At 44.4% G+C, this 16,781-nt stretch overlaps 1 protein-coding gene across 2 annotated transcripts in view; it reads right to left on the bottom strand.

Moving 5' to 3' along the window:
* MDH1B (malate dehydrogenase 1B) overlaps positions 1-16,781 on the bottom strand; it is a 28,297-nt gene that overhangs the window by 8,266 nt on the left and 3,250 nt on the right. For both annotated transcript variants that reach the window (XM_037043496.1, XM_037043497.1), the window contains exons 2-9: positions 15,613-15,725; positions 12,138-12,272; positions 11,803-11,945; positions 9,212-9,708; positions 4,085-4,226; positions 2,548-2,711; positions 1,025-1,164; positions 668-719 (exon numbers count right to left, since the gene is read on the bottom strand). In XM_037043496.1, coding sequence (XP_036899391.1) covers positions 668-719; positions 1,025-1,164; positions 2,548-2,711; positions 4,085-4,226; positions 9,212-9,708; positions 11,803-11,945; positions 12,138-12,272; positions 15,613-15,725 — 1,386 coding nt within the window. The remainder of the gene's footprint in view (positions 1-667; positions 720-1,024; positions 1,165-2,547; positions 2,712-4,084; positions 4,227-9,211; positions 9,709-11,802; positions 11,946-12,137; positions 12,273-15,612; positions 15,726-16,781) is intronic.

Raw genomic sequence — 16,781 nt, 5'->3', positions numbered from 1 at the left:
GTGTTCCCCAAAAGATATGTTAAAGCCCTAACACCCGGTACTTGCGAATGTGATCTTCTTTGGAAACAGGGTTTAAGCAGATATAATCAAGTTAAGATGGGGTCATGCTGGATTAGGGTGGGCCCTAAATGCTATGACTCATGTCCTTGAATTTGGAAACACAGACACACACAGGGGAAGACAGGCATGTGAAAACAGAGGCTGAGATTTGAGTGATGCAGCCACAAGCCAGGAATGCCAAGCACAGCCACTGGGTGCAAGAAGAGGCAGGGGAGGAATCTCCCCTAGAGCCTTCGGAGGAAGCACACCCCTGCCCATGCCTTCATTTAGGTCTTTGAGTCTCCAGGGGCATGAGCGAAAATACATGTCTGCTGTTTTAAGCCATCCAGCCAGTTGTAATCGGCTGTAGCAGCCCTAGGAAACTAATATGTGTTGTATGCCCAACATTTATAAGGTGGTAATGTTTCCAAGATATGGTTTCTTTAGCATTCTTAGGAGATGTTTTATTTCAAAGGACACAATAAACTTGGCAGTTTCATCAATAATCTGGTTTAAAGATGATGAAATATGGGTTAGATTTATTTATATTAAAGTGACTCAGTTTCAACAAATATTTTAATACTCTTTTAAGAGCAGTCCAATAAAACATCACATCTAAAAAAAGTACCTGATCGATGTGGCTGAAAATATCTCACATCTCCAAATGCAACAAGTATCTCCTGTTGAAAAATTTTATAATCAGAGAAGTAAATGACCATAATTATAAACTTAATCGTTCTTTAATAGAAAAACACTTTTATTCTTGATTTTTAAATAACCAACACATTTTTTAACATGGTAGAAATTATGTAACAAGGTGAGTAGAGTATGTCTGCTGACTTTTTCCAAATTTGTGTTGGCTCCTTATCGTTTTCAGGAATAAGAGTCAAACTGAACCCCCCCAAACAAACGTATGCCTTGGCATAAGGGGATGGGTTGAAGATGATCATCTAAGTCGGTTGCCGTGTACCTGTTCTGATACTACCTGAATCAGGTCTCTCGTTATTCTGGTCAGTATTTGTTTATCCAGTTCAATGTCTTCCAGATCTGTGAGAACCTCCCACGTTCCATTCTCACACTTGGCAGGCATGGAGAAGACGACCCCTTCAGCAACACCAAACTGGCCTGCGGTGCGCAAACACAAAGCAAAGCAAAACAAAAAACACTCAGAAAGAGACACACGCGCCTGTTGAGCATTGTGGAACTGACTTAGTGCATGATTTGTAGTGATAACAGCGGAAGTAAACTTCTGGCAATTCCTCCCAGGAAGAAAGGGAACATTCTGGAAGCATTGATTGGGCGTCTGTCCAAGATGACAGTCCCCTTTCTGTGTTGCTCTTGGAAGGGAGCACCACCGTTCCCTCTTCTTCACCCCCTTTGTCCGGGTTCACACTCCCCACTTCTGCCTGGAGGGCTGCTGCGGTCTTTCTCCTCCATCTTGTTTGATTTCTTTTGTCTACTACCTGAGGCTTTTCCTTGCGCCCCTACGTAGCCCATGAGCCCCAGACCTTTGTCCAATCTGTCCTGCTCTTTAGGGGACTATGGCAGAGCTAAAGTGTGAGGGCTGGGAAGGGAAAGAGAGGGAGCAGGAAAGCGGGTGATTCTGTCCCAGCCCTCAGTCCCCAGTTTGGGTGTGCTCCGGATAAAAAGACTGGCAATACTTGTTACTGACTGAGCAACGTTCAGCTAAAGTTGCCCCCCTTTTGTGCCTCAATCAAATAAGAAAATTATGCTTGTCATGCTAGTCATCAAAATGTTGCCACCAGGGCACACAGTGCAGGTTGTCAGAAACTAGGATCCAAAAAGGATCTATCTGTTTGTCCTCAGAGGGGATCCCAGGTCCTCTATTTGTTCACTTTCTATCTATTTCCTCTGCAAAGAGCCATCTTTACCAGTGGACAACACATGAGAGTTTACCTAGAGCAGCTTCAGGGAGACAATGAGCACTGTCTCCTCTTCCCCAATATTGTGTTGTTTGTTGCTGAATTCCTAAAGAGATTAGCTACATTTTCCACACATGAAGATAAGGTTTAAAATGCCTGTTCCACTAAAAGGGTAACATACTGATTTGAATTCGCTCAAGATTCCTTGTGTGTCTTCCTGGCTCGGTGTCTGGAGAAGAGCCAGGCAAAGCCCTGCCCTCGGGGTGTACGAGCTCTGCTGGAGGGAACACCACCACTAACCACACCCTCAACGAAGGCAGGCGGTGACGGTGACAAGCTTTCTGACCGAGGGGCGCACTGCTCTAGGAGTGCGGAGGACAGGCAGAGATTAACCTGGCTTGGGGGAATTGGGGAGATTTCCTTGATTTGGGGAGATTTCCTTGATTTGGGGAGAATGGTGGTTCCACTAACAATCAAGAAATACAGGGAACACAATTATGAAGTTGGGAAAATCCAGACAACTTACAGGTCATGTTAAGAGATAACAGGTGGGGACAAAGAAGTAGGAGTACAAGGCACACACGCAGGTTTTTCACTATTGCCAGGTGTGAAAGACCAGGTTTACCTTCACTCAGTACTCCTAGTGACACGATCTCCCCAGGCGGTGAGCCGTGGTACCAGTATTTCAAGGTAGTGGCTATACTGTGTGCAGCTAAGATGCCTCGAAATTGTTTTCCTGTGGCGATCCACTCGTTAAGAGTTGCCACAAACTCTTTGTTCACCCACTCACTATAAGGAGAGAAGGAAAACATTTTTCAGTGGAGGGAGAAATGGAAATGACGAAGACTGTTTCCTGGGTCAGGGAATCTGAGCATAAGAAATCACCTCCACAAAATAGAGATGTGACTTCCTGGGTCCTTTCTTCAAGCTTCTTCAATCCCATAAAAAGTCGATTGAGAAGTGATACAACAGAGCAGAAGGAAATCACCACGTTTCAACATGATGCTATACACATGGACCCCAGCTGTCAGAACGAATGCCTGACATATATACATATATACATATGGTCAAAGGCTGTCAGAAGGAATGCCTCCTTTACAGAGAATGTGTGCTGTGTAGGTACTATCTTGGAAACAGTGGTACACTTCATCAATAAACTAACATCATAAAGCATGAGTTATTCACCTTGAGACCGTGGGAAATCATGTTTTGTAATCTGAAGTGGAGAGTCAGGGACGCGCCCAGCTGGACTAGAGTGAGCCCTGGACTGCTGCCCTGCTCAGCCACCCCGACGCAGCTCCGCGGGGCCCGCGCCTGCCCAGCGGCGGCCAGTGCTGGGGAGTCACGCTCCTAGAGGGTGCACCTGCAGACACGTGCTTCCTAGGGGTGGACCGAGTTCCTGAGGTCTGAGGGAGGAAAGGGAGGGGCATTGGAAAGGGAGGTGCTGCCAAGTTAGGAAAGTGCTTCAAAGGCGCCCCTGCCCCTTTCTTTCCTCTGCCTGCGCACAGGGGGAGTGTTGAGGGTGGTGGGGTGGGCACCGTTCTCAGTGCTCGACCTGTAACATTAACGCATTTAGCCTTCCCAGGTGCCCTAGAAGGCCCCTACGAAGTTATCATTTCTACTTTGTAGGTGAAAACACGGGGCAATAGAGAGGGGAAGTATCGTGTCCCGAGTGGCATTGGCTCAGTGAGGATCTCGGCTCAGGAGGCTTGGTTCTTAGGCTGTGCCCCTCACACTTCTCCACTCTGCTTCTCCTGGGATGGGGCACCCCACGAGGCTCACTCCTCCACTCCCCGTTCTTGAAAATGTTCAACTAATTTCAACTGGGATACATATCTCCGTCTTCAAGTTAGTAAGAGTCACTTTACATATGCTTGCTTTAAAGATATCTTTAATGGACTATGGAGTCACTTTAAGGATGATCTAAAATATAAAAATTCATCTCAAAAGCAAATACATTGGGGGTGGGGGCTGACTAGTTGCAATCCTGTGGAAATTTCTGTTTCTTCAACAGAGAGCGCGAACAAACGTAAGTGTGAAGAGCGTCAGGTTATTTTTGCTCACAGATTTTCCAGGTCATTTAAAAGATCGTTTTACTACTGTCCCTTTATTAAATGTATATTCAATATCGTTAGTACGCCTCACTTAGAAATGCACAGTACCTATCAAAGATCAAACTTAAAACAGGGCGTGCAAAGTGAGGAGGCCCCCAGACAGCACTGTCGTATCTGTAAACCTTGGCCTTTCTCAGATCAACGTAGCCACATCCACTAATGTTACCCCAGACTATCACATCTTTGATGCCTGTGAAGAAAAGAAATAAAAATTAACATAACAAGGAATGTTAATATAAAAAATTGTCTGCAGCCTATTTTTTTGTTTCTGTGTTTGTTTTAGGATTGGTCCTTTCGCTGTAAAACAGATCGAAGTGTACGGGGCCAGAAAGTGCGCAAAGGATGCAGATCGGTCACCTCCTTAATCAGGGGCTGGCAGTCCTTAGTGATCCACGAATGGTGTGGGCATACAGTTGATATCAAGGAACACCGAATGCTCCCTGAAGAAACGGCAACTGAGAATACCACTGGCCTTGGTCCTAATTTCCTCACTCTGCTTGCTGTAACAGAACTCCTTATCCTCTTTGATTCTGACAAAAAAAAAGTACTTAATTCTAGACTGGAATAAAAATTTGGGCAAATCACTTAACTCCCTGGGTGGGTTTTGTTTGCTGCAGGATGAGGGTGTTATAATAAGAGGGCCCTGAGGAACATTTTAATCAATGCACACCTAGCGAATTACCTTCTGTGGGTGAGGCACTTCTAGGTGGTAGGCTCAGAAGGCCAATCAGCCGAAATCCCTACAGCATTCTGGGGGTGGAAGGGGGTGGGCGCGAAAGCAACTACTGTACAAAGTGATGCAGACTTTAAAGAAAAATAAGAGGATAGAGTTACAGAGAAATAAGGATTGGTATTATGATTCTATAATTGTAAATTTTCTAGGACTACTGTATCCAAAGTGAAAATAAGTACTTTTACTGATTATTTATTAACTTGCATATTTGCTTCAAAATTCAATTCTCTTATAAGGCCACACCACTTCCTATACTAAAGATGACATTCTTTCCTATTCTCCTGTATGAGGTAAGATTGCCATTGGCTTTAAGTAGCAGGATATCTTGCTGACTTGGCTAAAGTAGAAGAAATTTTCTTTTCTCAGATAACAAAATGTCAAGGTAAGCAGTGAACCTGGTGCTTGTTCAGCAGCTCCCAGTTGCTATTCTCTTGGCCTTCCCCTCATGGTGCTAAAATGGCTGCAGCAGCTCAGGTGTTGCACTCTCACAGTTGTGTTCAAAGGCAGGCAGTTGGGGAGAGGACAAGATAGAGGCTTCCTCCTTTGCCTTCCCAGGGAGTGAAATATCTTTTCCAAGTGACTTTAAGTAGACTACATCACTTGACCACCCCAAGATGCTAGAGAAGCTGAAAAAATGAGTGGCCTTTTGAAACTTTATAGCAAGAGACAGGGCAGGGGGAGAAGAGGGTGAGAAATGGATCTCGCCTACCATGCTCCTCTGAGAGTCTCTCATCAAAATGACTCATGAAGTAAGAATACTTTGTTTCTAAAGTCTAAAAAAGCCTTTAAATCTCAATGGGTATTGTCTTTCTTATCAGCTTGCAGGCCTTTTATAGCTCTGGTGCCCTAAATAATACTAGACATCTGCTTTTTTCATCCCAGCATCTCTTCTGACTTTTTCCCTTTAGCATCATCCTGGTTTTTATTTAAATAATCACTGTTCCCCAGCTCCAGTCCATGTGGTTTGAGTGAGGCTGTCCTCACCTCTTAGGTTTATCAATAGGCATGAAACCAAAATTCCAGATTCTTCCTCACAATGACTGATCTCAAAGATGGGCCTGTGGTCCAGGCCTGAGGTATCATCCTGCTACTTCAAAGAATCGAGAGACAGTGAGACAGTGCCACCTTTCCACTGGGGGAGCTAAGCTATAAAGCTGTTAGAGTAGGCATGCCAGGGATCGTTTTGGTGCTCCTTAGAGAGCCTGCCTGTGAGTCAAGCCAATTCTGAGGGAAGCGGAGCTGAGCCATAGGCCAAGAGAGAGGGCAAGCCAGTCCTGACATCCTCACTTGAGCCCCAGCATCCAGCTGTGCCTAAAATCAGAACCACCTCTGGCATTTTTCAGTTGCGTGAAATAGTTCTCTGTCTGACTTTAGTCACTTTGAGAGGATGTCCTGTCACCTGCACCAGAAAGAGTCCCAATTAAGCAAAAGCACATAGTCTGAGAGACCGAATTATGTGTGAAGTGAACTCAGGGATATCCTGGAAAGGTCTGCTACCCTCTTGGCATCTGGATTTTTCCCTGAGTGATTCTCCTTGACGGTTTTTGTGTTTCAAGTCAGTTTGATCAACTCCGTCTCTGTCATTGCTGAGCTTCTCCTTGCTATGCTGCTCCACTGACAATTCTACTTTTACTACTGTCCCTTTCATGTCTCTCTTCCCTTTTCCCAACTGTTGTTTGTTTTTCTCTTTTCTGCTTCTTGCATGCTTGTCTTGGAGTACAGCAGGGCTTAGGATATGGTACCAGCAGACCCACAAGAGGGCAGCCTTCTGGTTGAAAGCCCCTGCGACCCCACATCTCACCTCCTTGTCCATTTTGTGTCACTGCTTTTCTCGACATTTTCATTGGCAGATCATAGATCTTTTGTGATAAATCATTACCTGCACATATGCATGTGAGGTTGGTTGGCAACAGAGATAAAAGGATTAGAAAATGTTTTGCGCTCCTACTGACTAATTCTAGTATCGATTTGGCTGAGGTGAGCACTGACCCTGGGTACAAGACACTAAAGATCTGTGTTTATGCAAGAACACCAAAAGTTACGGTTCCAGGGCCTCACTGTAAAGAAACGGATAATTCAGCTCCTGCTGTAACACATCAGGGACCCACTGAAGTCCGTTACAGCCCACTCGGAGCACTCTGGGCTCATGTCTCAGCATCTTCCCAATGCTGGAGGGAATGCCTTGTACCTCCCTGCATTCTCCAAGGACCCTGCTCTGCCTGCTCCATCTAAGGCCACAAATAGCTAAGGTTTGTCAAGTACGACAAGTATTCTTTATTTTATTTTATTTTTTAAAAGATTTTATTTATTTATCTTTAGAGGGGAAGGGAAGGGGAGAGGGAGAGAAATGTCAATGTATGGTTGCCTCTGGTGTGTCCCCTGCTGGGAACTGGCCGGCAACCCAGGCACGTGCCCTGACTGGAAATCAAACCGGGATCGTGTGGTTTGCAGGCCCGCGCTCAATTCACTGAGCCACACCAGCCAGAACAACAAATATTTTTTTAAATATAGCAACCTCCTTTTAAATACAGCAATGCATTTTCTGCTCCAGTCTCAGCCTTCATATGATTCTGATATCTATTAGTTCAAAGGTTAACAGGAGCAGAAACTGACCAGGTATCATAACCCCATGGGCAGGTATAATGCCCTTGCATATGATGACCACATGCCAGGGGTTTTCCTAAACACTTTAGAAATATTATCGCATTGAATCCTCACATCAATTCTCGGTGCTACTAACATTCTCATCTTACGGGTGAGGCAACTGAGGCACAGCAAGGTTAAGGAATTGCCCAAAGTCACACAATTAGGAAGTGGGGTGCAGCCACTTTAACATAGGGCTTCACTGTAAATATTTTTTAAATTTTATTTATTTATCTTTAGAGGGTAAGGGAAGGAGAGAAGGAGAGACGTATCAATGTATGGTTGCCTCTCTGTGTCCCCTGCCAGGAACTGGCCTGCAACCCAGGCATGTGCCCTGACTGGGAATTGGACCACGATCGTCTGGTTCGCAGGCCCGCGCTCAATCCACTGAGCTACACCAGCCAGGGCTGTAAATATTTTTTTTATATGTATTTATCTTTAGATGGGAAGGAGAGAGGGAGAGAAACATCAATGTATGGTTGCCTTTCGTGCATCCCCTGCTGGAAGTTGGCCTGCAGGGAACCGGCCTGCAACCCAGGCATGTGCCCTGGCTGGGAATCGAACCGCGATCCTCTGGTTCACAGGCCCGCGCTCAGTCCACTGAGCTACACCAGCCAGGGCTGTAAATATTTTTTAATTATTTTTTTCCCTCACAACAATAGNTTTATTTATCTTTAGAGGGGAAGGGAAGGGGAGAGGGAGAGAAATGTCAATGTATGGTTGCCTCTGGTGTGTCCCCTGCTGGGAACTGGCCGGCAACCCAGGCACGTGCCCTGACTGGAAATCAAACCGGGATCGTGTGGTTTGCAGGCCCGCGCTCAATTCACTGAGCCACACCAGCCAGAACAACAAATATTTTTTTAAATATAGCAACCTCCTTTTAAATACAGCAATGCATTTTCTGCTCCAGTCTCATCCTTCATATGATTCTGATATCTATTAGTTCAAAGGTTAACAGGAGCAGAAACTGACCAGGTATCATAACCCCATGGGCAGGTATAATGCCCTTGCATATGATGACCACATGCCAGGGGTTTTCCTAAACACTTTAGAAATATTATCGCATTGAATCCTCACATCAATTCTCGGTGCTACTAACATTCTCATCTTACGGGTGAGGAAACTGAGGCACAGCCAGGTTAAGGAATTGCCCAAAGTCACACAATTAGGAAGTGGGGTGCAGCCACTTTAACATAGGGTTTCATTGTAAATATTTTTTTAATTTAATTTATTTATCTTTAGAGGGGAAGGGAAGGAGAGAAGGAAAGAAATATCAGTGTATGGTTGCCTCTCTGTGTCCCCTGCCAGGAACTGGCCTGCAACCCAGGCATGTGCCCTGACTGGGAATCGAACCGCGATCCTCTGGTTCACAGGCCAGCGCTCAATCCACTGAGCTACACCAGCCAGGGCTGTAAATATTTTTTAATTATTTTTTCCCCTCACAACAATAGCAGCTGGTACACTGATCTCAATGATTTTTTAAAAAACACTGATTCCCTTAGTTAACTGTTATCGTGGAGAAAACAGAATATTGGGTTTCAAATTATTACTGGAAGAGTACAAAGCAACCTTGTATTATATTTGCTTATTAATTTTTATAATGATGGACAAAGCCAGGTAGTCATGAAAGACAGTTAAAAAATACTGGCACAGTAGTCAAATGACACAGTGAGGTCTTTGTATCTGCCTCTGGCGTTCTAATCCAGATTCCAGAAGGATCCCAGAAGGTACAGTGTTCTTCCTAGCGGGTCTGAAATCATGGTGTTTAGAAACAGAACCAGAAACAGGGGCTCACTCACAGGAGGGGGATGTTTTCAGTTTTCGGGCCAGGGCAGCTTTGGCTTGCCCTTCCACCCCCAGCGCCACAGCGATGATATTGTGCGCCACCTTTGGGGCGTATCTGATCAGCAACACCGTTTTAAGGTTGACGAAGGTTTTCCCTCCTACGATCACCCTGACAGATTCGTGAGCGTTCTTCTCGATCAGGTGCCCGAGGAGCCTGCACAGCGGCACCCTGCTGCGGGTGTACTCCTCCATCGTGCGCACCTCCCTGTCCACGGGGTCGTCCAGGATGAGGACCACGTGGGCCCCGCGGAAGGCCTCCTCTGCCCTTGTGCAGACAGCCACGCTCTGCAAGAAGGGTGACACCAGGTGCTGCGTCTCTGTTGCCAGGGTTTGGAGAGTTTCTTCTGCCTGCTTTTTGTCAAAGAGAGTTATGCTAATTTGCGTGTGCATTCCGAACACTTCACCGCTGGTCAGGACGGGAATGAGGTGGCAGCAGGCAGAGGCAGAGGCGCTGCGAAGAATGCGAAGCCTGATGAGGAATGGTTAAATCTTTTGTCCTTTTAAGCCTTTATCCATAATGGATATTTCTGCGGGTGCGGTAATAGGGTGATTTAAAATTCTAAATAGGCACACACAGCTGTATGAACATTTCTCCGTATTTTATACATGCTATTGCTTCTTCTTAAAAAATTTATCATTATAGAGGTATAATTGACAAATAAAATTGTATGGTATTTAAAGTGTATAATTTTGTGTATGTATATATTGTGAAAGGATTCTTCCCATCAGGTTAATTACCATGTTCATTACCTCACATATTCACACACACCTCTTTTCTGATGAGAACACTCAATTTTGGAGGCTAAAATTCCAAAGCAGAACAACGAAATTCTCACTACCAACCCCTTGTCCTGACCATCTGAAAACAATACCCAAATAAGAAATGTATCTGTTTACATGGATGGAACTGGAAAGCATTATGCTGAGTGAAATAAGCCAGGCGGTGAAAGACAAATACCATACGATCTCACCTTTAACAGGAACCTAAACAACAAAACAAACAAGCAAGCAAAATATAACCAAAGACACTGAAATACAGAACAGGCTGACAGGGACCAGAGGGGAGAGGGGAGGAAATTTTAGGGGGAAAGGGGAAGGATTCACAGGAACCAGTATAAAGGACACATGGACAACAACTAACAGGGGTGGAAATGGGAGGGAGGTGGGGAGCACTGTGGGGGACTGGAATGGGAGTAAAAGACAGAAAACTGTACTTGAACAACAATTAAATAAATAGGAAAAAAGAAATGTATCTGTTCATAAGGCTTTTCAAATTAAAATGGAATATGCAGAAAGTAAAATTTCAGAGAACGGACTCATACTATTCTAATTACACATTTACATTTTCTCTAAGAAAGATAAAGAAATAACGAGTTTCTCTGAACCATAGCTCTTTGGTATGGCATGCCCTTATCTATGAAGCAATGGCAATTTTGGGAAAGGATGACTCTTCTAAATCCTTACAAAGAAGCCTGGGATTTACACAGTCTAGGTCTCGGGATCGGTGCCTGTAATTCAGGAAACCCTCCGGCACTCCCTGTGTGGTTTGCCTGTGTGGTCTGCCATCCACTGAGAGCTGTAGAGAGTCTAGAAGGGAGTTTGGAAATGCATCCGGGCATTTTTGGTTTTCACGGTGGGTTCGAGGAGGGGTACAATGGGGTTTCAAGACTAGCTGTACCATTTTAATCCTTTAAAAAATTCTAAAGCAGATACAACATTTATGAAATCTAGGTGCTAGGTTCATGAGGGTTCAGTACATCATTCTCAGTTCTTTTCTGTATTTGACATATTGCATATCAGCCTAATTTTTAAATGAATGTCTCCATCAGGGTATAGGCACATGTGGTCAGAAGGGCAGTGTGAGGCAGAGTTTGAGGGGTGGACAGAGGAAACGGGAAGGGAGAGACAAAGCATGATGGACAGCAAGAGAGACAGGGAGAGGGCGACGGGGTGCAGAGACACTGGGAGGAAAAAGCAATGACAAAGACTACTAGTGGCCAAGACTGGGAACAACGGGAGCAAAGGTGACAAGGAAAAAGGAAAGAAGGAGCAAGAGTGAGGGGCTGGGGATACAGAGAACGAGTGTAGGATGAGAGTGGAGACGGCTCTGGTGGGTAGGAAAGTGGAGGGCAACAGTCAGTGAGGTGAGGAGCGGGGAGAGGGGAAAGTAAGCAAGCGAGAGGGAGGAAAGGCACCAAGGGCAAGGTAAGAGCAAGAATGAGCAGGAGACAGCATGAGAGACACAGAAGGAGGGGATGAGAGCTGGAGACAGTGTTATCAGAATAAATACATTTGCTATAAAGTTGCTTTTAGATTTAATATGTGTGTATACATATGCACACACATATTCAATACATATATGACCTAACGATCATACATGGGCTATATTGGGAGATACACACATGCATATCTATCTATCTATCTATCTAGATATACAAATCTCAAACTTGACATTCAGATATTCCTCTAGCATGTAATTCCACATCCTCCTCCTTTCTAAACATAACAAGCCTATCTCACAAATCCTGGGGTTTGACCGTCCCACCTGGTGATCCAGACCTGCAAGGGTTCAGTGAGGTCTTTCTGCGGTTCTGTCTCCAGCTCTTTTTTCATATGTGCCTCCAGGTTCTCTCCAGCAATTACCTTCATCATCTCAGTCGTCATACTAGAGGTGACACCATAGTAAAGCTAAACATCGCAGAAGAAAAGGTCAACAGTAGAGGAAAGACAGTCAGCTGACAATGGCTATAATGGAAAGGCCTTGTTTAAAGCCAGGATGGAAAGCTGCGAGAATACTTTAGAAAGCAAGACACTGGGAAAAGAAAACCATGTGAGAGAATGGTAATGTTTCGAACGGCTAAATCAACTTCATCGACATACCTGAGCGTGCTCCAGAAACTCATTGTATCCTCCCAAAAGCAAACCCTTTCCTCCACGGTCCAACAGCTCTCTCCAGATGATGGGGGAATTTTTGTGGTTCCATTTATTCTTTTCACACAAATCTTTCAGCCACTCCTATTAAAAGATATTCCAAGTGAAGTTGCACAGTAAATCTGCCTCAATATTCAACAATTTAGAATTCAAATACTAAAATAGTAGGTTGGCTTTTACTTTTACTATTTGTATGTAAAATTCATTTTAATTTTTTATAATTTATTTAGTTATTTTTCAAGTACAGTTTTCTGTCTATTACTCCCATCCCAACCCACCCCCCATCCTCCCCCACTCCCTCCCATTTCCACCCTTCTTAGTTGTTGTCCATGTATCTTTTATATTTGTTCCTCTAAATCCCTCCCCTATTTCCCCTGAAATTTCCTCCCCTCCCTGTATGCAAAATTTAGATGTCTTAAACTGTAAAACTGTAAGTGTAGAAAATGGTGATGAGTTAAGTGACAAATTAATCAAATAAGAAAAAATATTCTTTAAATTTGCTGACCAAATAAAAGTACAGAAAGTTGCTCTCTTTGCTGAGAAGACTATGTTAAAGAGGAACCAAGTGTTCCAAGTAAACTGATTTAAAAAAAAATTCAACTGATTTCTCCTTTGTTTGTTTATATGAGATATTTCCAGTCTTAGGGCCATATAAATTTGATATTGCTTTCCAAATCTTTGAGTATAGTTTATATTATTCAGATTAAATTAATGAGCTAAAAGTTACCTGGGAATTTCTGACAATGTTTATTTGAAAAACCTTCAATTATTATCTGGTTTGTGTAGATCAGACCTCCCTAAGACAAGAGCTCAGTAGAGATAGACAGCAACCTTCATAGGGGTGACGCACACGATAGCACGCTTGTCTTTGGAGGCAATGTATAGTGAGGCTACATTACCAACAAAATCTTGGAACTGAATTTCCCTTCTGATGTTGAAATCTCTCTGCCTTTATCCCACCTTAAAGCAAACAGTACTTCGGTGAGGATTCCACCACCGCCCCTCTATTCACAACACAGCCTGACCAGTGAAATGCTGAGTCTATCGAAGAAAGGGACTTGACCTCAAAGGACCTTCAGCACCAAGGGCATGTTGCTATCCTGGGAGAGCCACAAGAGTATGTCCAGGCCTGGCCCCTGGGGCGCTGAGTCAAAAGTGAGACACAGAGTTGGACAAGGGAGAAGGTATCAGCATGAATCACCCCTCTTCAATTCAAGAGGGCGCGCCCTGCTTCTCCTAAGCTCGGAGAAGGTGGTGGCTCACGTGAAATGAAATAGAAATGCCAGAACTACCTTGGAAGACAGCGGAAGAAGGGATCAAAAAGCTTAGATAAAAACGTACTCGGGAAGGGCTTCGGGTTATTGTGTTCACCAAAGCGATGAGGAATGCATGGCAAAAAGGGGTCTTGGTGTTGCTGAGAAGCCCTGTGTGGCTGTTCATTGTGGGCCAGGGCAGCTCTGTTAAAGGACTTGCTTCTACAGAGCTGGACTCCAGGCCATCGGGATGATAGAATCTTGAAAGGCAAACCAGGGGCCAGTGCGCGCCAGAGCGTGTCTATTGTGGAAGAATCACTAAACGAACCAGCAGGAAGACAGATTAGACAGCTGAAGGCCCAGTGGGCTCATGAAGACAGAGAGGTTATGCAGTGACCTTAGAGACCAAGCTGCCACTCACCAAAGCTGATGTAGGTCTTGCTGCCACTAAATGTCCAATGTGTGGCAGCAGAGACCAATGCTGACCCTCTCATAATGGCATTATCCCTCGAAGACATGAACTAGCCATTTGGTAGCAAGTTGATTATATTTGGACCCCTTCCACCTTGGACATGACAATGATTCATCTGGATTTGAATCAACCCATATTCTGGGTAAAGAATTGTCTAAAGATCTTTCAGTATGCAATAAATATAGTGTTTTGCCCCAATAGGTAGAATGTGTGAATCTAGAAACCAAAGGGTGAAATTAGGAGTGACCCTACTTACCACCACTTCCAGTCACCCACGTGGGGAATTTGTGCTTCTGAAACCCCACTCTCCCTAGACTCTGTGGGTCTGCAGGCTCTAAATCTCAAGGTAGGGAATGCTTCTATCAAGGAGACTCCCATTAAACTTTGAGCTATAGCTGCCTCTTGCTCACTCTGAGCACCTGTGCCAATGAGACCTGCAGGCCAAGAAGGGAGTTACCGTCCCAGAGAGGTAACTGGCCCTGACGACCAGGAGCAAAAAGTGCAGTTATTACCCAATGCTGGCAGGAAAGAATATTTGTTTTCTAGATGATTTATGGGGCATCTCTGTTGCTATCTTGCTCAATTCTGCGAGCAAATGGACACATGCAGCAGTCCCATCCCGGAAAGGGAATGGAGACCAAGGCTCGGGGCCTTTAAAGATACAGATGTAGGTCATTACAACTGATAAGGCACCCCGGCCATCAGAAGGTGAGGGGAATCTGTAATGGAGGGCAGAGAAGAAAGATGATGAGTGCTGGTTACAACCCTGAAGATGTGCCGTGGAGACTGTAGTTCATTTGACTAATTTCCTTATAAAGTTTCCCTAGGGGGCGTGGCCAACCAGAATCCTCAAAGGGCTGTTCATGGCGTTGATGGGAATCTATTACACAGAGCGTATGGATCCCACAGGCCTGACTGGTGAGGTGCACCAGGTCCTGTCCTCACAGCCCAGGTTTCCCCTTCATGACCAAGACACTCAACGCCTCAGCTGAGTCTCCTTCCGGGAACTGATCTTAGCCCAAGGAAGCTCCCTTGCCTTAAGTGAAATCCGTTCCTGGGGGAACCAGCATCCACAGACTGTTAACTAGGGGAGTACAAAGCCCAGCCCTCTCCCCTGTTTGGGGGATATCTCTGAAGGGCCGACCCAGACTCAGATTCCCCCGTAGGGCAGGTTGAGTTCTCTGTTGCAGTTGGATGGCAATTCAATGCCCCCCATTGCCTGCTGCTGCGCTGCTGCCCTTATTCCTTCCCAGGATGTTGCTGCCAAGAGCACCCCCCACTCCCTGACCAGTACAGGAAATTCCTTCACCTAAAACACCATGTCAGTCTGTTTCTGGGGAAACCCAGTCCCAAAGAAGGGTATTTCAAACAACAAGCACCTCATCACGTTAGAAACTAATGTGAATATAGATGAAATGTTTAAAACTGCAAATATAAGTTACCTGGATTTTTTGGGGGGGGGAATAGCCAAATTTACTCTATTTATTGGTTAGGGCCTTGTTTGTTCTACTAGATGTTAGGGGGAAAATAATGCATTGAGACTGATAAGTGAAGATTTATTTTTTTAGTAGTAAAATATCAGTAGTACATGTACATTAGTTACTGAAAGCCTATCTGATATACTAGCTAATATAAATCAAATTGGAACACATTCGTGTGTGTGAGAGAGATGATTTAACAGATTAGAAAGGCTACTTACCTCCCAGACATGAGGATGTTGTGTAATTTTATATATCTGAAAATCGGGAAGATTCTTCTGTAAATAGTCTGCCAGGACTTCTGCTTTAGCATAAAATGGGCAATCCGCTCTACCTAGAAGAGTTCAAATTAGGAATGCTTTCTTTTATCATACAAAAATAGCTATGCAATGATAAGTATATGCTATGTAATTACAGAATTAATCATATGGTTATACTTTATAACAGAGTTATAGTATAAGTTGCCACCACATAAACTTTTGATTTTTATGGTATTGGCAAAAAAGAAAGTCAGAATTTAAGTAACAAAATGTGGAAAGGAAAAAAAAACTATTAAATATTCACTCTCCTCCAGTATTATGTTAGAATTCACTTCCTCTCAGAGGTTTCCATGCTATTAATTAAGCATGAACTGCCAACAATGAACTATTCATTGCTACCCATGAATAGACAAAGTGTGAGGTGAGGAGTGGTAGAATCACATGTGGATTTGATGTACGTGGCAGGGAGAATTGGGGGAAGAGAGAAGAGTCTGGAATAACTTGTACTTGCTGGCTTGTGTGGATGACCTGGGGCTTGGTAGAGAGAAATCACAGGCGAGATTAATTATAGACACGTGCAGTTGGAGGTATATGTAGTATATCCTAGTGGATGTGACCAGCGTGTGGCTACATGTGTAAGTGTGAAGTGCAAGTCCCACATAAGAGCTTAAGATGTAGATTTTTGCAGCCATCAAGACACAGGAAATTAAAGCTACCAATGTGCGTGGAAGTGGGTGTCTAGTAGGCAGGAGCCAAGTGCAGAAGTCTTTCGATAGCATTCTTCCCCAGTCACTAGTCCTTCAACCTCACAGAGACTTCTAAGTCATAAACCCCTCTCAACCTCCTCCTATCTAGTAGGCTCCCTATCTAGTTCAAATCCATAGTTCACGAATTCAAACCACTCTCTGGCTTATGACTTAAATTATCTTGTGCCACTCTGCTCTGACAAACCAGCCTGGTTAACAGCCCTTCACCTGCCTTTTCTGTGCTGAGGTCTGCTAGGCACCCTGGAGGAATGTGGCAGAACCGAGCAGAAAGGTGCCATTAAATTCGTGGTCACCAACCTCAACTGTCCCTCAAATCTGCCTAAAGATTGGCTTCCCTTAGCAACGCTCTCTTCTCTTCTCCAC

This window comes from Sturnira hondurensis, unplaced genomic scaffold, assembly GCF_014824575.4.
Source record: "Sturnira hondurensis isolate 20B ecotype Veracruz unplaced genomic scaffold, ASM1482457v3 Scaffold0004136, whole genome shotgun sequence".
Lineage (NCBI taxonomy): Eukaryota > Metazoa > Chordata > Mammalia > Chiroptera > Phyllostomidae > Sturnira > Sturnira hondurensis.
This window is presented reverse-complemented; position numbering and strand designations above follow the sequence as displayed.